This window comes from Castor canadensis, chromosome 2 (assembly GCF_047511655.1).
Source record: "Castor canadensis chromosome 2, mCasCan1.hap1v2, whole genome shotgun sequence".
Lineage (NCBI taxonomy): Eukaryota > Metazoa > Chordata > Mammalia > Rodentia > Castoridae > Castor > Castor canadensis.
The window spans coordinates 193,220,563-193,243,511 of record NC_133387.1 but is presented as its reverse complement, the minus strand read 5'-3'; the positions used below and the strand labels follow the sequence as shown (position 1 = coordinate 193,243,511).

The window sequence follows — 22,949 nt, the reverse complement described above, 5'->3', positions numbered from 1 at the left end:
TAGCAAATAGGTACTAAAATAGAAAACCTTAGTCTGCTACAATTCACCAGTAAATGTGTTGACCTAAAGCTGTCATGCCTATTTGACCTGTGACCTACTGGGCAATGTCTTTTTCAGACACCATCTCCGCCACCCAGGACCCTTGCAGCATTACAACTTCCTTAATAGCATTAAAACCTGTCAAAACTGAAACAGTCATAAACTACATTTATATTTAACTCATTGTGGCAAAGAAAATGATGCAACTTGTCATCTCTTTCCCTTAATTCTGTCTCATTCCCTTAATTCTGTCTCATTCACTCTCTGTCCTAACCTTGGAGTTACAACACTTGTAACTCCAAGCCACAGGGCTGGGTGACAATGTTTGAGCCACAAACATGGCATAGATCCCGTTAATACATACTTCATCATACCATTCAACCATTACAATTTCCAGTAAAATACTAAATGTCATGTTTCACAGGAGCACAACACATTTTTACTATTTAATGAAAACTAAAAATAGACTTTGCATATTATGGCTAAAAAAGGCTTATATTTTTCAGACAACTAAAATTAGATGACTCCAGTATGCAAATGACTTTATGAACCAAATAATGCAGTAAATTTAACACTAAAAGCCTCCAGCCGCGAGAGCATTGTGCACAACTGTCTTTCTTTGCATAATCTTCTCCCAACACTTTCAGGGCCTCTCTAGAGTACTGAGCTGTATTACACAGTGATTACAGAGGCACCAAAAGTAGGCAACTAGAAGGCAAAGAGCAGACTGCACTTAATATTCCTTATTCGTGAATCATGGAACAGGAAAGAGGTATCACTGGTTTCTAAGCTAACAAAAGAGAAATAAATGGAAAAAATGATATCAGGAAACAATTCTTTCCATTACCACTCCCTGTAGTGAGCAAGTGTGTCCAGGGCATCCTGCAGAGAACACATGATGGAGGCATTACTGGTCTTCTCCACATCACGCTCACCGTCTCTTCAGGTCCCTCTTTTCATTACACATCTCCCAGTAACCTCAGTTTTCAATGTGAAGCCCTAGTAAGTGGTCAAACTCTCAATAGGAGATTATGCTGAGCAGATAGAGATGATCATTTTGAAAGGACAAAAATTTGCTGCTCAATCATATTTTCTGACTTATGACTTCAAGTCTTTTTTTAATGGTATGCAAATATAAACAGCCTACAAACGAGTTCATAAACAAACACAATTTCCAGTCTCTACTATTTCCCTGTAACAGGTTAAGAAGTAGAAGAAATACATCAGTAGTTTTATCCATCAATTTTCTAAACACACTCCCCAAAGATGATAAATGTAAATCATAATCTTGGACCACTGTGTTCTTGCATCCATACAGAATGTTCCCAGACATCAAAATTTCTCTTAAGATGGTTGAAACTCTATTTTGCCATGCAACTCCCCAACTTCCCCCAAAATTCTTCTTTTCTTGTATGGTGGTTTGCTGGTAAGTGAGTTAGTGAATTCTTTCATTCTCATAAATGATTATGCAAAAGAATTTATATTTTGGCCAAGCATGGTTGTACACACCTGTAATCCTGGCTACGCAGAAGAGATAGATAAGAAGATTTCAGTTCAAGGTCAGTCCCAGGCAAAAAACAAAACAAAACAAAAAACATAAGACCCTATCTGAAAAATAACTAAAGCAAAAAAGGGCTGGGGAGATGACTCAAGTGGTACAGTGCCAGACTAGAAAGCACAAAGCCTTGAGTTTAAACCCCAGTACCACCAAGAAGATAAGTAAGTAAATAAATAGATAAATGTAATTTTTTAAAGAGATGAAATCTTAGCAAGCCAAGATTAATCATAGTTCAATGACTTCTTAAAAACCAAGCTTTCATTGACTATGACCAGTAGAGCTGCTTTGTCCTCAAAGCATCTATATTTCAAGTTATGAAAGGATGTTATTCAAAAGTTAACAGCCACCTCTTAGGCAAAGAGTCATCTGTTAGCTCCACGCCAGTAGGTGGGTAACAAATGTCAGACATTTAAGTTTATTTTCCACAGATTTAAATTTTACAAGACTGTGCTTCAATTCTTAAAACAATTCATCATTATTTAGAGAAGAAAAAAAGTCAGATCTAATATTGCTTTTCTAGAAAAAAACTAATATTTATGGAAACATAAACCCTATTGTACCATCACCTTCTAAATTATAAGCACTTAAGATCTCTCTTTCCTTAATATCATCAGGTTTCTCTAACATCACTGCCTTCAGCTCTTTCCCACTACTTACTCTACACCTCATGGTAGGTCTTAAAGGGCAACTAAGCTGTACTGGGCCAACAGTGTCCCCTGGTGGTTCCCATGCTAAATTGCCTGACTGGGGTTTTCTCTTGGAGAATTCTACATGCTCAGTTACAAGTCAGAACTTTAGCACTCCGTGTATATACGTCTTTTAACACCTCCTACTCCCTCTAACTCAATGATACTCAATGTGGTGTGTATAAGGGAAGGAGATGTGAAGGTCACAGACACATTTAGAAATTGGAGGAGAAGCAACTTTTCAAAATATTAAACATCCCTCCACAGAGATGCTGACAGATCCCTCTTAGTGAGTCATCATCTTAGCCTACCCTTTGAAAACCATCATGTGTCAAGACAAATATGCATTATTCGTGGGAGAGTACTTGAAAATGCAACATCAGAAAACTTTAAATAGCCCTTGGCTAAGTAATATCCAACCCCACCCCCCTTCATTCTCATCCCTCATCTTGTCCAATAAGGTTTACCTAGGTAGTGTGAAATCCCTGCAGCTGTATTAAGATTAAGATAAATGAAATCTTTGGCATTCCTTTCTCTACCACTGTCTTGAATCCTACTACAAACAAACCACTTATACCTATCTATAAGCTCCTCCTCACACAAGGTTCATTTCCTGGTCACAATATTTCACATTGGCAAAAGTTACATAGCATGAAAAGGTAGTTGGTTGGTAACTGGAGTTCCAGCGTGAGTGTAAAAGAGGTCTCCTTCTAAGAATCAGAAGATTTAGAAAAATCTGATGATTGGTGCTTTGAGGTCACCCAGATTCTGTTTGTAGGAGGAACTCAGGTATCTCCAGGAAAAGTACTTTCCAAAGGAAAAGAAAACCAGGCAAACAACTTTGCTCTCATCTCCATCACCTGATTCTGAAGGACATGTGATTGTGCTTATTGGGTGGAACCAGTCACCAAGATTTGTTGTTCCCACCACCTCTACCTGCACCCCATGGAATACTAAGTCAGAAGAAAAAACAAAGAGGTTTCCAAAAAGCACTGAAAGAGATACTTTTTACTAAAAAATCCCTATAAGGTATTACAGCAAAAGGTATTCCTGAATGGCATCTACTTTAGCTCAGTTTCACTTCATTATGGCTGCATAACCCAATCTAGTTTATAACTGTACTTTCAGCAATGTCAGAACCTTCCAAAGTCCAAAAGATAAATACTGATCTCTTCAAGATGCACACTCCCCCAGACCCAAGCAGGGCAGTGCAATAGATGATCACCACTGACACCATCACAGAAGGGAACTCTGGGCTGCACAGTTCCATCGTGAGTACATGTGAGCCCCAACCAGGGCCTACCAGAAATAACAGAGTATGACTTTTAGAGGAAAGGAAGATCTTACATTTCACCTGAGAGTTAGAGCTAGAGAAATATGGATTGCAGGAAGGTAGTATCACTAACATAGGAATATTTGGAAAAGTTTCCCTGTCATATAGGTATTTTTGTCATTATGTTTTTCAATCTGCAAGTAAGTGGTATATACTTACTTTCCACTCAAACATCTTCAACAGTGTTAAAACTAAATAATTTGAAAACAGGTCTTAGTCTCAATTTGCCATACTCTCCAAAACCCTCGTGAACAGAAAAATGAAACATTTAGGTCTTTACTTTTCCCTCTTCCCCCCTTTCTTTCTCTGTCCACCATATAAACAAATAGTTAAAATACCGAGTATGTTAGCAGTACACTGAAGAATTCCTGAGACATCTTCAATTTCCTCTTTGTTGGAATGGTCTGCATAGGAGCATCTGTTAGAGATATTGTGGACGTTCTTTTCTGCATCCCTGTAACTAAAAAGAAAATAAAATTAGCATATGGAGAAGTTTCTGAAAGCATCTACAAATGCACACAGGCATACACAGTCTATGGGAGTCTATGCTGTCATTTTAAAATAGCCTTTAGACATAATTCTACTATAACCCGTCACTCGCATCAGGAATAGTGTGGACCTAGAGTGGGATGCAACCATTAACAAGAAAGCTATTTGTGGAAAAAAAAAAAAAAAAAAGACGAGGAGATCCAAGACATGTATCAGCTTTGAATAGCTGATGGATCCCCATCTGAGCACTTCATTGCTTCTGTTACCATAAGGAAGTTGCCTAGAAAAAGAATTAATAAGAGCATTAATATGGTACACTGGCACTCAACTGTGTTAACAGTAAACACACTGTAATGTCTATTGCAGTGGTGTATGGACAACAAATAAATAAATTACTTGAAGCCTGGCAGAATTTGAGTCATGGTTCTACCCCTTTTCCATCTGTGAGACTTTGGGCAAGTAACATAACCTCTGTCAGTATAACTTTCCTTCTCATATAACAGGTGGTACCTCCAGAGTGTCTGTGAGAATTAAGTGACACAATGCTGGTGTATGAGGAGTTAGCTGGACTTTCCTACTTGCCTCTAAATGAGATCTAAGCTGAGGACAATGGGGGCCAAATGCCTCATATTGCAAAAGGCTATCAAGAAGATCAGAACTCTCCTTCAGAATTTGAGGGGTTATTGTCACTATCACTCCACTACCAGAAGGGAAATTCCTCGAAAGAAATGAGTTATTGGCCTAGGAAGAGTGTGATGTGCTTTTTACCCTTCCTTGAGGTAAAGAGAGAAAGAAAGTATTCCCTGCAGAATTTGAGTTGGGAAGAGAGGTCCATGACTGGTAGAACTTGAGAGATTTTTATCTTATTCCTCCCAGAGAGCATCTGCTGAGGTAGTGGATTTCCTGATCATCCTAAGTACAGGAAGAAGATTCTGGAAAGAGTTATTAGCAAGTTAAAAATAAAGCAAAACTGGGAGCAATCTATAGGCCCACTATTGGTAAGGCAATCACATAAGTTTCCTGTGAGTTAGGGAGATGTTGCTGTAGAGAGGAAAACTTGAGCTGTCCAGTCATTCTGCTGCTTTCCCAGACCAGGGCCTCTGGCCAGGAGCCTGAAGACTGTTCTGGCCTCGGGGATGGGAGCTGAGAGATCTGAAGAAGTCAGTGAGGAGCCCGAACGTGCTTCTCTCTGAGGTTCTCACAGCCAGGGAAGCCTGCTACCACCGCCAGGGAATTCAAAAAGCCTCTGTTGTTTTCCATTTCACTCCTGCCTGACACAACACATCAGAAAAGAATCTAGAAGGGAGTGGCCTGGAGAAGAGGAGTAAAACCAACCTCATGCCCTCTCTGTATTGGCATCTCAAGTTCCACAGGCCAAGACTTGACCCAGGCCTCTCAGAGAGGGAGAAAAGAGTTATATATAAAACCAGAGATTTAAATTGGCCTGCAGCAGACACTAAAGTACTTAAAAATACTAGGGGTGGGGGTATGGTTCAAGTGGTACAGTGCCTGCTTAGTCAAGGTTCTGAGTTCAAACCCCAGTACAGCAAAGAAAAAACATGCTTAAAAGTACTTAGAAAACAAAACAATCTGTCCATGCAAGTATCAAAGTGGACTTATCCTTGCTTGTTTGAAGTGACTGGAAAGAATGTCTGTGTACTTCCACTAAGATGAAACTTCAAATGTGAGTACAGTTTCTGACATGCAGGGATCACTCAAGAGAGGTGGAAAGGGAGCACATATGTTAAACACACATAAAGCAGGCATGATTTTCAAATGAAGTTTCATAATTTTTATTAGCATGACCTTGGACAAAATATTTTTCTCTCACCTTAATTTTTTTACCTGTAAAATGAGCTTAATACAGTGAGTCTATGGAATATGTGGTTAAGATTAAGTAAAACAGTAAAAGTAAAGTACCCTACATGTTTCTTCAAAGATAGTAAACAATCAGTGAATATTAGCATTTACATAATTTGTTTTTGTTCAAAAATATACAGCTATTCTTTGTAAGCATATAGAAAGGGAAGTAGATCACTTTTTAGATAAAAATCACTTAAAGCCACAAAATCTGGCCATTGAAGCACAATTTAAAAATTTGAAATGTGTTTCCAGATTTTATCAAGGTTCACCCACTCTTAATTCTATTTCCAACACTCTTTTGAGATTATTTTGGCTCAATTTCTCTTCAATTGTCAAAAGAAAAAGAAAACACAAGGCTGGCTGTATAAAACAAACACAGGGCCCACAATGATAATCAAAGTAATAGAAGTTGATTTTAGCATGACTATAGAAGCAGTGTCACAGACTAATATGAGGTTGGCAATAGTCCTAATTATGATTGTTTTTAAGACAGGATCTTGCTGTGTAGCCCAGACTAACCTTGAACTCACAATCCTTCTTTCTCTGCCTCAGAAGTTCTGGGATGGCAGGTATGAACCACAACCATCTCCACACCCAGCCCCTAACTGTGATATTAACAACACAGTGAGTATTGTGGCCAAAAGTATAAAATGAGTCACATAATTCTGAATTCATATTTCTTAAGCTTTATTGTTTAAGTTACATAATGGATGAACAATGGCTCTCACAAATGACTATCATCTGATGATAATCCAATGATAGCCTACTAAAGATATCTGTCTACACTGCCCTGCCATAGTAATGCATTCTTGTGAGCTACAGGCCAGAGGGGGGTGTCACATAGTATAAACATGAGTTAGGGCAGTTGATCCAAACATTCTAAAGACAAAACTTTAGGAAAAAGAAAAAATCCAAAGCAAAAGTAATTCATCAGAAGAAAACAGTAGCTATAAAACGAACCGGACATGTCAAGCAACTGATACTAAACAATTTTTAATGTTCAGATGGCAAGGAAAGAACAGCAAGAGGATATAGGAAAAGACAATAAATAAAAATGGAAGTGCAAAAGAGTCAGATGCCAATAATGGCATCAAGAATTCAACCAACCTATAGATGACTTTTGTGTACCAGGCACTGTGCTAATTACTTCTGTATAATTATAAAGTATGATTTCATAAAGTAAGGTTTCATTTAAGCTTCATCCCAATCCTGTTACTACCATTTTTAAAAAAGAGAATACACATTCAGGGATTTTAAGGAATCCACCCACAATTATTCATAATAGTGTAACATGACTTTAAGTCTAGTAAATCTTATACATCTATAACCAAAGCAAAATCATAACAAAGAAAAATAGAGAACAAAAGTCACAGATAATGGCAAGAAAGATATTAGGAAAACTCTGCCATCATAAATAGATGTTTCTCAATCCTTTTCATTCCTAAATGAACCTTCACTGTCTCCTACTGACTCCTGCTTCTCACTTTTTTCCATCCTACATTGTCCAAAACAGCTAGTCCATTCCCTTAGATCTTCAATTAAAGAGCAACTAACAAAAGTTGCACATTCACTGCCCTTTATTCATTTTAGATTGAGGGAACAACTGATACATAAAGAAGAAGATGTCCAAGTGAACACCAATGTGTAATCAAAATATGCCACAAAGTCAACCTCACACACAGTGGCAGAATATTAAGTATATGTGGAGCCTGGCATGGTGGTTCAAGCTAGTAATCCTAGCTGCTGGGGGAGCAAAGATCAGGAGGATAACAGTTCACAAGACCGCATCTCAACCAATAGCTAGGTGCAGTCCTGTGCACCTGTCATCCAGCTCTAAAGGAAGGAATGAAGAAGAAAGGAGGAAGGGAGGAAGGGAGGGAGGGAGGGAGGAGGGAGGAAGGGAGGGAAGAAAGAAAGGAGACTTCAGTCCAGGCCAATCTGGACATAAATGTGAGAGCCAATTCAAAAAATAATGAAAGCAAAAAAGCTGGGGACAGGACTTAAGCAGTAGAGCACCAACATAGCAAGTGTGAGACCCTGAGTTCAAACCCCAGTATCCACCCCAAAAAAAGCATATGCAGGAAACTATACAAACAAATCAGGATAATTTATGCCGTAAAGAAAAGGGCCCTGGATGCTAGAGCTATAAATTTTATAAGTGTAATGGACACTAGAGATTATTTCAACCTTTCACTCCATACCCGGATCTCAAGCATAATTTACTCATTCATTCACTATGCTCCTAAAAATATCTGTGTACACACTTCTAAAGTATAATTTATTCATTCTCCCAGGCAAAAAATGTTAGTCTTTCCAATGTGCCAACACATAAAAACCAGGGATACAGAAGCGAACATGATAAATATGAAACTAAACCAAATAATAATGAGAAACACCATGAAAAGAAATCACAGGGGATAGTGTGACAGAAAATAGCAGGGTCAGAGGCCAAAGAAGGAGATGGAGGGCTACTTCAGATCGGGTGCTCAAGGCAGACCTTTCTGAAGAGATAACACTTGATCAAGCTCTGAATATATAGAAAGAACGAGCCATGGAAATATATGAATACAGAGCACTCTGGAAAATGAAGAATTATGTGCAAAGCCCTATAGGCTAAGCTTAGTGCAGGTAAGAAACCAACAAAAGTGAAAGTGGAATGCAAAGGTGGGGAGTGGAAGGGGATGAAATTAGAGAGGTGAGCAGAGGGCAGGTCACAGAAATAACTCAGGTTGAGTCTAGCAAAATAGGCAATTATGTGGCTTAAAGTGGGAGTTTCTCAGTGTGGTCCCTAAGCCAGCAGCACCAGCATTACCTGGGACTGATAAACATGCCAATTCTTGGTCCCTCACCAGACTACTGAATCAGAACCTCTTAGGTGGGTATAATGGTTGCCGACTTGACAGGATTGAGAGACACCTAGAAACTTGGTAAAGCACACTTCTGGGTGTGTCTGTGAGATTATTTACCAAGATGTTGGCATGTGGGTCTGAAACTGAGTGAGGAAAACCTGCCTTGAATACAAGCACCATCATCTAATAGCCAGGGGGCATCAGATGGGAAAAAAAAAAAGCAGGAGAGGGAAGCTGGCACACACAGGCATGCTCAGTTCTTTGAAGGAGGTGAGTTTCTGCTGCTGCCCATGGATTTCAGACTCCAGATTTTTCAACCTTTGAACATGGACTTGCACCAATGACTCTCCAAGGGACTCCCAAACATTCATCCTTGAGTTGGGACTGCACCATTGGACCCTCTTGTTCCCAGGCTCCCAGCTTCCTAGACTGAGCAGCTAGGGAGCTGAGCAGCTGCTGGTTTCCCCAGGTCTCTAGCCTGCAGATGGCCACTATGGGACTAGGCACCTCTAATCATTAAGCCAATCCAACAAATCCCCATTTATAATTTTATACATGTTCTATTGACTCTACTCCTCTGAAAAACCCTAACTAATACCATGGGTCCAGCAGTCTGCATTTTAACAAACCTGCAAGATGATTTGGATACATATTAACATTGAGAGCCACTGGTTTCAAATAAGAAAATGGCATGATCTAAGATTTTAATTACTTTGCTGTGGTGTAAATCCAATATTGGAGGACAGGAGTAAAAGCTAGAAAACTAGATCAGGATTTCTCCATGAAAAGGGATAAAGACAGTAGCGATGAAGGGAGGATTTATCACATAGCATGAATAAATTATTTTAGCACTCATTTTCCCAATGTAAATGATTTCTATGAATACATGAATGACTGAGCAAGGGGATAAATTAAAGAATAGAATGACTGTTTAAAGATAAAGCAGCTGAGACATGGAGAGATTATCTTACTCTGCAACAAGAGGTTCCCTCGACTCCCTTCCGATCCTCCACGATCCTTTGAACACCTATATCCCACTTTCAGTCTGAAGTCTTAGGAGGCAAAAAAGCCCCAGAGAGTTTCTATGAGCAGCCAGTATAATTCAAAGAATGGAGTAGTCTATCCTAGAGCTCTTTTGATAAATAAAGCAGATTTAAGGACACGTTTTAAGGAAAGAAAGGGAGGGTCGGAAGGTCTGTGGTTGGGGCTAAATTAAGAAATTCAAATGAGAAGGACTAAGCTCTGTTACCTATACTGATTTGGCATTGCAATTCAATGCACCTAGAGGCTCATTTACTTCAAGACAAGCCAGGAAAGCCCAACTTCAGAAATTAGAAAAAAACGTCTACTTCCCACCCTTCACCTCCAAAAATAAGTCAGACATGCTTTCTAGTGCTTATTCTCCACTGCCTAAAATCCCCTTAACTGTAAGAAACACATTCGTTTTAACAGAGGTAAAAAGCCTTAAATTGTGTTATCTAAAGAGGAAAAACACAAAAGTGTGAACACATTTTAGTCCCAGTGTTAGTTATATTAGCTGCTCTCCTTTTTCAGTTTTGAAAACTGAAGTAAAAAGCAAAAAAGTGGAGCCTAAAAGGCAAAAGAGGGAAGTTGGAAAAGGAAGCCACGTGAAGAGAGAAAAGGAAAAAGGGCATGACAAAGTCGAGAAGGGCAATGGTGACAAAATTGCTGCCAGTCTCCCCCTTTTGTCTTCATCCACGTAAGTGCAAATAAAGGCAGTGAGTGAAGGTACTTCAAGCCCTAAAAGTCAGCCCATTCCCAAGGAAAAATATCTTAATCCACTGGCATGCTAATGTAGATGCCTGATTCATTTGGATCACATTGGCCATAAAGATGTCTCTTTACATCAAAGTCAAATTATCTATATTCTTAATATGTCTGGAATAAACAGAACTAGGGAAAGACCATTTAGGCAATGATCAAAGGATCACCCCAGGCCATGTCTACACAGAGCAAGAAAACTGAGGCAGTTATACAAATAAGAGCTCCATGGGAAAAGGTGTTCTACTAATTACCACAGCATGATTCGGTTATCTATTTTGATCACATTATAAGAGTCCCACTAGGGACCAGGTGTTGTGGTGCACACCACGTAATCCCAGCTACTCGGGAGGTGGAAACCAAGAGGATCAAGGTTAGGGGCCAGTAAAAATCCAGACCTTCAGAAGGACAAAGGTCACATGTTTTTCCCTCATATGTTGAAGCTAGACTTGTAAGATAAATCTATGCATAAATACATATAGGATCATTTATACTTAGAGGGCGGCAGAGAAAACATGATCTTAATAGTGGGTTTGTTTGAGGAAACTGGTGGGGGGGAGAAGAATAGGAAAAGAAATTGACAGAGAGTGAATAACACTGAAACACAATGCATCTGTGTATGAAGACAGTATTACCAAAAAAAAAAAAAAAAAAACTGCAAGCTGTTGAATAATAGGGAACAGGGCAATAGAGAAAGAGTAAGCAATAGAGGGGGTTAATCAGGTTCAAGTACAATACATACATGTGTGAAATGCCAAGACAAAACCCCCTTGAACAACCAATATACACTTAAAAGACTGAAGGACAAGACAGTAAAAAGGTCCTTTCTATGGGTAGGTACCAGTGGGAAGGGGTGGGAAAATGGAGAGAGTGAAGGAGGGTGAACATAGTGGATGTACTTGTATATGGGTATGAAAGAGCAATGAAACCTGTTAAAATTCTAAGAAGTGGATAAAGGTGGAATGAGGGAGAATGATGAAAGGGGTGAATATAATTCAGGCATAAGCATATATATATAAATGTCACAGTGAATTTCCCCCTACACAACTAGTATACGCCAATTGCCAATAAAAATTAGCAAGACCCCCCATCTCAACCAACAAGCTAGCCATGGTGGTGTACTCTCATAATCCTGACTGGATGGAGGCATAGGTAGACTTGTGGTCCCAGGTGGGCCCTGGGTAAAAAGAGACATTATCCAAAAATATAACTAAGGCAAAAATGGGCTGGGCATATCACTCATGTGGTAGAGCACCTGCCTAGCAGGCCAAGGCCCAGTACTACCAAAAAGAGTCCCAGTCCAGTTTTCCTTGAAGACATAGTTTAGTTCACAAATGAGAATATTTCATCAGTTACTTGATTTTGAAACAGAGAGAATGTTTGTAATCCCAGAAATTATTTGAGTACTGTCATAAAATATTAACAATGCACATATGCAGTGCATATCACATAGAAGAAACTGTTCTGAGTGTTTTAACTAATTTGATCCATACACCATACTTTAAAAGTTGCAAACTCAAGGAGAGTGATTAAGTTTTATTTTAGAATGTGTGGGGAAAGATTAATTTGACATTCTTTAGCTCCATTAGGATAAACCACTTAAAATGACTAATGGCCTCAAACTATAAAAGCTATCTCATGAGTTTAAATAGTATGTTTTTCCTAGTACTACACTCCTGAGAATTAGGACAACAGTTCCAAAGCTGTCCCCTTTGAGATGACAATTAACATGATCATCGAGCACTTAAAGTGTATGACATTATACTAGGTACTGAAATTATCTTTCCATTTGTTTCCTTCCCTTCTGTTTTGTAAAAAAAAAAAAAATTAAACCCTAATAGCCAGTAACATCTTCTTGATCTCCATGGCAATGAGTATTAGCCATAATGTGACATGATGATATTTAAAGAAATATCAGGGTCTGAATCTCAACTCCTCACAAAGATAAATCACAGAGGTATATAGTGTAGTATACAGACACACACTGTGCAGGGCACTGGAGGCTCACTCCTGTAATCCTAGCTACTCAGGAGGCAGAGATCAGGAGGATCGCAGTTCAAAGCCAGCCCAGACAAATAGTTCTGTGAAACCCTACCTTGAACAACCACTTCATAAAAAAGGGCTGGAGGAGTGGCTCAAGGCATAGGCCCTGAGTTCAAACCCCAGTACTGCAAAAAAAAAAAAATTGCCTCTAATGTTGATAAATTTAATCTAAAAAGCAAGGTTGTACAAGAAAGTACATTTAGGCTTTTTTATTTGCCAACTGCTTTCTCTTATTGTGCATCAAAAGTATATCCTATGCTCATTTGAAGTTTTCTGATTACAAAATACTTTCATTGAATTTAACTCATTTAATCATAACACCTAATTCTTGATTACTTATTGTTGTCATCACACTTTATAAAAAAAATGAAGTTACTGATTAAAAGTTTCATGTGTTGACGAGGCCTTGAATTCATACCTATTGACATCAAGTCTTCTTACTTCACCCATAAGATAACCACTCCGAGAAATAGGGAGAAATGAAGAAAAATATGTAGCATTGACACTAGATAAATAAATACCAATCCTTGAAGTGTGATTTTGGTTAAACTTTACGTAACAATTCTAAAATCCTTTCAAAGTCTCCCCATCGGTATCAGTAACCCTTACCACAAAAGTAAGGAAAAATTATGAGATTCCATCTTGAAATAAGAGGGTAAAAATGAGAAAAAGAAAAAAAGGGGGAAGAGGAGAACAACTCCAAAAGGGAATTTCATTTAAAAGAATTAAACACAAATAAACCAAAGGAAATCACTCCAAGGGATGCTTTTATCCCCACCCCACTCTGAGAACATAGCTGTTGTGAGATAAAGTTGACCTGGATTGCTCCACTGCTGTGCTTGAGGAGTTCCTTTAATTGGTCCCCATTAATGACCCAAATCCATTTTTACTCACCCAATGACTTGATGCTCATAATACTGCAGTGTGCTCTTGAGAGTTTGCTGTATTGTCTGAGGCTGCAGGACAATAACAATAACAGAAATACATCATCAGCAAATCAGTGCCATTCCCACGCAACGCATTTCAGGCAGATGCAAGCTTCTGAATAATCTCAGGAGAGTTTTCATTTTACATGATTAACCCATTTTCCCAGAGGTACAAATGACACACTCGGAGATTGCCCAAAATTTCCCAAGTTCAAATATGATAGTATTTCCGAGTCTTTTTTTTCCAAGTCTTTTAAATTAGCTGTTAAGTTCCATAAAATACCACCAGACGTGACACAGGCTTTGGGAGCAGTGGAAAGGTGTACTGCAGAAACACAAGTTATAGTTCTTCCAATCCAGGGTGTAGAATCTGTGTGAGGTGATGACCAACTGAAAGGAAGGAACACATCTCACTATTTCTTTTTGATGTTTTAACAAGGCTTTCAAGGATGATCTAACAAGCAAGTTGAGTTAAAGTAGTCAACTTTATAATAAGAGATATTTTAAAACTCAGTTGACCCCCCGCCATTGGTTCTACATCTGAAGGAATTCATGGAGAGGCTAGGCTAGGATGGGAAGCAGATGGTTCAGAGCACACAGCCATCACATCAATGAGTAGTCAGCCTGACTTCCTCTGTATCCCAAGAGATTTCAAGCGGAAATTCTTTTCAGTACCTCCTAGAGGAGCCACAAACATTTTAGACCAAAAAAAAAAAAAATTGGGACCTACAGCAAATATTTAATCAGTTCACGACTGAATTACATAATCCTCTCTACCCAAGGACAGCTCAAGATAGTTTTAAAATCCTTGATCAAGAGATTATTCTCAGAGTTATTTAGGCAGCAGGGCCCAAGTTTAGGGAGTTTTAGACTTAAGGAAAAAAAGATCCTACAAGATAGATTTTTATTAAGAAATTATGAAAAGAATGATGCAAGGGGTGAATTCAAGTGTGATGCATTTGATATACTGTAAGAACCTTTGTAAATGTCATAATGTACCCTCACCCAGAACAATAAAAAAAAAGAATTATGATAAGAACCAACCAAATTCTCAGTGACAAGAAAGTGAATATTTTTAGTAAAAGTACTTAGTCGATTGAGCAGGAAAAACCCACCAAAGGCTTAGTAAAACACTGATCCATTTACAGCGCAGAACAAATTTCAGGGAACTGTGATTGAGGCACTATCTGGTGGGGGATTCAATGGGAGAAGGGAGGAGGAAAAAGGACCCCGAGTGGTGGACAGGATGGAAGTATGAGGCAAACAGCCCATGAAGACAGCATAATAAAACCCACTAAGCACTGCTTGAAAGAGGGGAATATAATAGAGAGGGTGAATACCATACACAGGTTCAAGGTACACTGTACACAGTATGGAATTATCACAATGAAACTCCCTCATATTATTAATGCCTAACAAATCAAAAATAAAATTTAATTTATAAAACTATTTGAGCCAGCATCACAGCTTGGTGATTTCATGGGCAACTGATAATTATTGTATGAACCTAGTATCCCTGAAAAGGTAATCGGTTGAAAAGGTCCAGCACAGAGCTGGTACCTAAAAAGTAGTTAATAAGTATAAATTTCTTGTCCTTGATCCTTCAGAGTTACTGCCTTAAAGGCATATAATTTAAGAAAGACCCCAGAAGCTATGTCAATTAGTACTTAGACCCAGTCCATGTTCACCTCTTTATAAAACATCCAGGATAGACGTGACAATCTTCCCGCCTAACATTCTTCAAACCTTTATCACCCTCCTTGGGAGGAAATGATTATTTTCAAGCCAGAGGAGAGTGAACTTAAATTAAATCAGGGACATTCACTGAGATTTACTCTTCACTACCATGTAGGAGGACCCTCTTGTGCTGAAAACTGGAGGCCTCAGACATATTTTGTGAGTTAGTCCAACTAACCCACAGATTAATTGTAGGAAGAATCAGCTTCCAAGCTTTCCAAGGAAAAGTAGACAGCAACTCCTTTAAGCAGTTGTTTTTTCATTTACACCAGGTAAAAAAGATGAACAAGATCTCAAACTGGTACAGATGTCTCTGCTCATCAGGGGAGAATCAGAATAAATGGAACATACCTAGAAAAGAAATATCTTGGAAATCTAAAGAGAATGAACAGATGCAGCAGGGTGAAGACAAAAAGAAACTGTCCTGAAACCACCCAACCCATACCAGCTTAAACCAAGTCATTATCAGTCACTGGCTTAGCTCCCATGGAATCAGGGCCAACTGCACTGGTTTGGCAGTTTCTGATCTAAGATAACTTTCCCTTTGGCAACATGCCTCCAACACAGTGAATATCCACAAGGGATTATCCTTCCAATGACCTCTGGTCACAAGACATGGGACAGAAAGCAGGAACTACAGTGCACACGGCCAATTAAAACCAGAATGACCTCATTTGTACAAAAGGACATTTTTTTCCTATACTAGGAATTTCCCAGTCACTAAAAAGCACGTTTGTGAAAGGAATTAAGCCCTGTAAAAAGCTTTTTCTTTTTTGTCCTGCATGAAATAACTGCTTCCACACTCAGTAGGACTTAAATTTATAATTACAAATATGTTTAAAAAATGTTCTCTGGGCATAACCAACAAGTTTCAAGTGGTTAAGGCATTTATAAACCTCCTCTTTTTTGCCAAAGCCAGTGGGCACATTCTAAGGGCCTAAGCCACAAACAGAGGGACTGACTACAGAGTATCCCCTGTAAGCCAAGGCTGACACCAACATAATCCTGACTGCTTATCACCTATTAGCATCATGGGTTCACCTCAGTCCTCTTCAGACTCTTACCAGACAGCCTCAACCCACAACCGTATCAGTAACAGACAACTTCACATAATCTAAAGATCTCTCTGACCTGAATAAGAAGTAGGAAATGAAGACCCGCATAAGCTAAAGCCTCTTATAGAGGTGACTTCGCCTTGAAGGTGATAGGGTCTGTTTCCCCAACAAGTCTTCATTATGTGATCATGTATGCCAGTGATGCAAGTTAATGTAGTCAGTGGAAAAAGCAAGGACTTGGAAAACATGCAGCTGTTCTGTCTGCTATAGGAATGAATGCAGCTCCTTAGCTGTCTCCTACTATGGAATGCCATCCAACCCTCTACAGGCCAATATCTCACCCTCTTACGTGCTTCTTTCATTTCCTTCAAGAAGGAATTTAGAAAGATGGCTTAGAGAAGGATTTTAAGGTCAAACTGAGTTCAAAATCAAGCTATATGTCTTATAAGCTAGATGACCTTAGACAGTTTGCTAAAGCTCTCTAAAATAAGGTTCCTTACACGTACATAATTTTTATGCTTGTTAACCAAAATAAAGCAAAGTCTCTACCCACCTTGTAAGTGCATAATAAATAATTGTTGCAGCAATGCTAAGCAGAAAAACATGGTTTCTACACTCAACAGTCTCATCACCTAGTGGAAGAGCACAAGATTTAGGTTAAAAATCCCAACCAACTAAGGTAATGGTTGACAACCTCTTTAGCAAACTTACAAAAAAAAAATCAACAAAGCTACCACTATTTCTAATAATGAGAAGTTGGTACAATTTATAGAAATTCTTAATGAAGCATTAAGATCAGTACAGACTGATAGTGACACAAAATTAAGACTGAAGATAGCTCTACAGCCAGGTCTACAAATGGAATGGACACTGAAACACCACAGCCAAAATCAAGACCCCAGGCATTGAATTTTACAACTAATAAGAAACACCCACAAACCACAATCTTTGTATACTACCAAGAAAGTGCAACAGGAGACATGGGTGGCCTAATAATTTTATAGCCCTATGCTTGAGGATCTAAAACACAAGGTTGAGGAGGGAGACAGAATTTACTATAACTAACATAAAAAAAATCAGAGAGCTATTATTTTTCTGCGCTTCCTCCTAAGATATAGGTGGTGGCTTCCCATTGTCCCCACTCAACACAAAGAAGCATGGATGGGAAAACAGCTGGAAAGAGATAGTAGCCATCTGTGTCCTGCACAGTATTTTCTAGAGCTCAAACAGAGGGTTCCCAGAAGCTTCCACCATGTGACAAGATACCATCTTCATCCCTAGTCTGAGGCACAGCATCACCCTAAGCCAGCAGTGACTGACACCACAAACTAAATGTTATGCTTATGAAAGGTCATGGGATCCAGTCAGTCATGAAATGGTCCCAACAGAGCCAGAGATACGATTCCTGAAGACTGTGAGAGAGTAGTTCCCAGCAGCTGGTCCTGCAGGCTCAGACAGTCCTGCTGGGGCTCCCACACAGTCCCTGCTCTGGATATCCGCAGCAGATGGCGCGGGGATCAGGCAGGAGGCAGAGTTGAGATGTGTGTGTGTGTGTGTGTGTGTGTGTGTGTGTGTGTGTGTGTGCTCGTGCACACAGTGTGAAACGTAGTTGTCACTGCACAAAGTGCATGTTCATCTCAGCTTCACGGAGATGAAAGAGTGCAGGCTGGGGGAAGCGATGTGCCACCACAGCACACATCCAGTAAGTTAAGAGGCCCCTGCAAGCCAAGACTGACTTCAGAGTCTACCCTCTGCTTGCCCCTTTGCAAGCATGCCTACATTTTACATTCTGTGATTCTCTACTCTTATTAAATATACACAGCCCTTCATTATGAAAAAATAGATCATTTAAAAATGAACAGACTTCTCATTTCAAACTCAGATACAGATTTAATAGAAACAATAAGTCTACCTTTAAAGAAACAGCCATATCATTTTACTCATTTAAATAAGATAAAATTATCTGTCAATATCAGAAACTAAATGAAAACAGTATATACTGAATTTCTTATAGTATAAGCTAGTGGTTTTCAACCGTGTCTGCCCATTGTAATCATTTAAAGATTTTAAAAAAAAAATACCATCCCTAGAACTTCCAGTGCAACTGGACTGGGGAACACAGGTGCTTCTGATATTCAGTCAGTGTTAAAACTTTTCATTTAAAGCATACACACGATGAACAAGACCAATACCCTATAAACCTTAGCCAGACAAGGCAGCAGTGCTGAAAGCCATTTCTTTATTTCAACAGTAAGAGAAGTAAGCTTTTGAGGCATGTTCACCTATAATTGCTGAATTCAAACAGTCCCTTTTAACTCTTACTAATGCCCTATAATCAAAATATGAATTTGTTAGATCAAGAACTGTATCACTTGAAGCATATAGGATTTTTTCATTTCTAAGTAATTCACCCCATGCACTTAAGTTGGCATTCTGTTTTGTTCTGAGGCACATAAAAATACAACCGCTAGTATGATTTTTGTACTTTATACTAGACACTGCTTTGAACCCATCACACATATTAACTTCTTTAATCTTCATATCCACATCAGGAGGTAAATGTTATTATTTACTACATCTATGGACAAGAAAAGACACAGAAAGTTTACCTTTTTACCTGTGTCATACAGGTGAAAAGAAACAAGGCCAGGATTTGAAGACCAGGCAACACAGCTCCTAAATTCAAGCACATAACCTTCAACTTATTCTGCATAAAATAAATATTTAATGTTTTGTATTTGGTAGAACACTTGTACATTTTAATACACATTATCCTAATTGATCCTTATACCAATCCAGCAAGAGAGTCAGACTAGTGTTACCTCCACTTGACTGTGAAAGAACCAAAGTTAGGTTGAGTGATCTGCTCAACATTACGTGGCTAACAAGTAAAGAAAGGCTCTTTAAACATAAGGAACATTTCCTCCTCTAGGAAACCATCTTCAGTAAGAAAGCATTTTTAATGTTAACACAAAATTGAAGAATTGCATGTATTCAAGTTGACTGACTGCTTCTTGAGAACACACAACTTTCTTTAAATCAAACTTGCATTCAAAAGGAAGGGCCTGACAAAATCATGCAGAAAGTGTTATCTTAAGTGCACTTCCACTTCCCCTTCTTAGCCTTCTCTCATCCCCTGGCTCACCCCTTCCCCATCCTCTGACACTGGCAATCTTTAATCCTTAACAAGGCAAATGCAGTATAAGGAGCTTGTCTACAGTCCATAAGACACTCTGAAGCTGTAAGGGTGGAGTTTGGGTAGATAGGCTAGCAAGTGAAAAAGAAATGGGGAAGGGGATGGAACCATCTCGTGTTCCTCCAGATCACCACTCTTTTCACAGTCTGAGAACATTTTGCATTTTAAGACACCCTATGCCAAGTTCCATGATGGAAAATAAAATGTCTTTAACTATGCCTGTAGACACCAATGGATCAAGTTATTTGACACTAGTAATGAAGCTAATCAGAAAAATAAGCTACTTCCAACAATCCATTTACTTCTTAAAGAGACATAATTGTACTAATCATCAGTCTTACTAAATATCCAGACATAATATCCATTTTCCCAGCCTCTAAACTTACTACCTATAAGCCAAAAAAAAAAAGACTGAAAATTAAATATAGAACCTTGAGTCAAGACCTCTGTATTTCAAATCCAGCTGTGCTATTGACCTTTTTATAAAATTAGCCAAATTACACCTGGGAGTAAGAAACCTTGGGGAAAAAAAATGCCTCCACTTTCCCATCTGAAAAATGCCTCATAGTTTTCAGCATCACTGTCAAGTGTAGCATTGCAACGGTGAAGCACTTGCAAACAGAGTCAGAATGTACTAACAATTTAACCACCTTCTCTTAGAAGTCATAACCTACATTTTAGGAAAAGTTGGAATGCCATTTCAAGTCATCAATACCACTAATTTACTGAACAAAACTGATAGTGTAGGCATTTAATAATGCCAAAATGCTAAGTAGGTTAAACTTGAAAAAATAAAAGCTAGGAATGTAATTGGAGTTCTACCCACACTGGTTGACCACCACTGAGATTTCACCCAACTTCCACTTTATTTTCCCTGTGATCATGGGCACATATTTGACCAATGTCACAAGAATGAAGGACTAGGGCTAGCAGTATGCTAATTGAACCATAAAGGTATTCAAACCAATAAACTTTGTCTTATTAGAAGTATGCTCTAATTAGCAAAGCACAGTAGTTACTACCATTGTAATTATTGACTGTAACTGAATATACTTAACACATAATCAATATGATAATTAAGTCTCCTGATACAAAGTGTGATTTCTTGCCAAGTATTTTCCCTTCGTTATCTCACTTTAATACCTTTCCAAAAGAAGACATTGAATTTCAGTTTGATTCAAGACCCAATACTATCAGTTCTAATTTAAAACATACCCACTTGAAATGAAATAGTTCCAAAGGGTTATTTATTTAGTTCTGCTCCTGCCTACATGAAATATCACACTTAAGCCATCCAAGAATTTCTGATGTTTTCGAAGAATATCACCTTTGGTTTGCAAAACACTTCACAGTTTCTAAATCACTTTTTTTCCTTTCATCCCATTAGACATTCAGAATAACCTCCGAGTCTCAGGCTTAATTAACCACATTTTACAGATTGAAAAAAAAACTGAGAATCAAACAGGTTAAAGTATTTTGCCTGACCTAGAGAGTTGAAAGAAGTGCCAACCAAAAACTTAGGTCTTCTGTGTTCTCTTCCTCACAAACTGTTGCCTCCATGAATAACTTATTTCATTTTGGTGGCCATTGGGAAAAACTTCCCTGTATGTAAGTGAAATTCCTTATTTCCTTTTACTTTTTATCTTTAATGGATATGAAAACGATGTTATCCCAACTCTGTAAAGATTGTTACAGTTTTTCAAGTAGTTATGTTAATGATCCTTAACTTCTGAAGATGGATGTTAGCAGATCTGTGCTTCACTTGTCATCGGGCAATTTGACTCAATTGAATGAAATTACTGACTATGTGACAAGATGGCACTGCTTCAAACCACTTTCTCAGGAATATGGATCATACCATATCAAAATCCTACTAGGGGCACATTGCTCCAGTCTTAAACCTCTGAACTAAACAACCTCACAGATGGCACAGGGCTGACTCAGTCTCCAAAGTAAAATAAAGTTCAGCTTTCTGGGCTACACACTATAACAGAAGGCAACAACATCCAGAGTGCTGAGTATCACACACTGGGTCCAACACGTCACATGCATCAAGTCATTTGATCCTCATACTAATTCTACAGTAGAGGAAGAAATATGGCAACCAAATCCAGAGACACTTGCCCAAAGTCACTTCAGTGGTAGTAAGGATATGAGTCAGAATGCAATCTAGGTCTCACTGCCTCCAAAAGCCAAGTTTCTCACCTTCCCTAAACTGAAATGTACTGTTCTTCACCAATACAGAGATTAATATCGAAAGAGATTAGCTCCAATCCCTGACTATACCATGTGATTTTGGATACACATTTATTTTTCGGAACTTCAATTTCCTTTTTGATAAAACCAGGAGATTCCTGGATAACTATTTCTCAAGGTTGTTTAAGGTCAAAAATATCATAAAGCTCTAAAGTATTGCACAAATATGTGTAATATGATGGCCCTATGCATACTTCTCCTGACAGTAAAGTAGTCAAAAAATTGTTAAATTGAATGAAACTGACCATGTCTAACACCTAGGACTGTTGCCAGGCATGCCTCACAGTCCAGAGATGTCAATTAGTGAACGCTGCAAAGCTAATTAGTGCCTTTCAACACATGGGTACCCTACTGGTAAGGAAAAAAACCACTAGATTTTTAAAACATCTTTGAAGCTTCCATTTGAGTTATTTCCAAAGAATTCTCTGTTGTTTCCAGTACCAGGGAGCTTCAGTGAGATGTTTCTCAACAATAGTTTAGGAATAAGGGAAGTAAAACTTGACAATCAAATTATAAAATTAACACATAAAACAAGGAGAGGGGCTGGAGGAGTGGCTCAAGTGGTAAAGCACCTGCCTAGCAAGTGTGAGGCCATGAGTTCAAATCCCATAACACCAAAAAAAAAAAAGTAGAAGACTTGACACTCCACAGGTCAGAAAAAGGACAAATAGGAGTAAAGAACTGCTTTTTAAAAAAACAAGGATATATGCTGTCAACCGAAAATGCAGTAACTTACAAGATAATTTGTAAATGGATGACAATTACCTCCAATCACTTGCCATGGTACAGCACCATGCAAAGTGTGCCACTGAGCAGTCGATGTGACATCTCTAAAGTTGACCAACACAGGGAGGACATGAGGAAAGCAGGTGAAGTTAGAGAGGGCAACCCATAGGGAAAAGAAGAGGAGAGGAATCATTTATGAAGTGTAACTAGCATAGTTTCAGGTCATATGGCCTTCTGTCACGTTGAAAAATATTATTCCTAAAGTGGGATAAATTTTCAACTATCAAAATAAAAAGGAAGTCTTAAGAGCAGGTTTGGAACATCAGGTCCTAATGACAAGGTCTCCCTTACACCAGGAATCTGCTTACAATTGAGATTAGAGAATTTGGTATAAAATTCATTTTGCTTTGA

The 22,949-nt window shown here is 38.6% G+C and overlaps 1 protein-coding gene across 1 annotated transcript in view; it reads right to left on the bottom strand.

Annotated features, from left to right (window-relative positions):
* Positions 1-22,949, bottom strand: part of Gucy1a2 (guanylate cyclase 1 soluble subunit alpha 2) — a 278,955-nt gene that overhangs the window by 235,162 nt on the left and 20,844 nt on the right. The window contains exons 2-3 of the mRNA XM_074066806.1: positions 13,537-13,598; positions 3,955-4,076 (exon numbers count right to left, since the gene is read on the bottom strand). Coding sequence (XP_073922907.1) covers positions 3,955-4,076; positions 13,537-13,598 — 184 coding nt within the window. The remainder of the gene's footprint in view (positions 1-3,954; positions 4,077-13,536; positions 13,599-22,949) is intronic.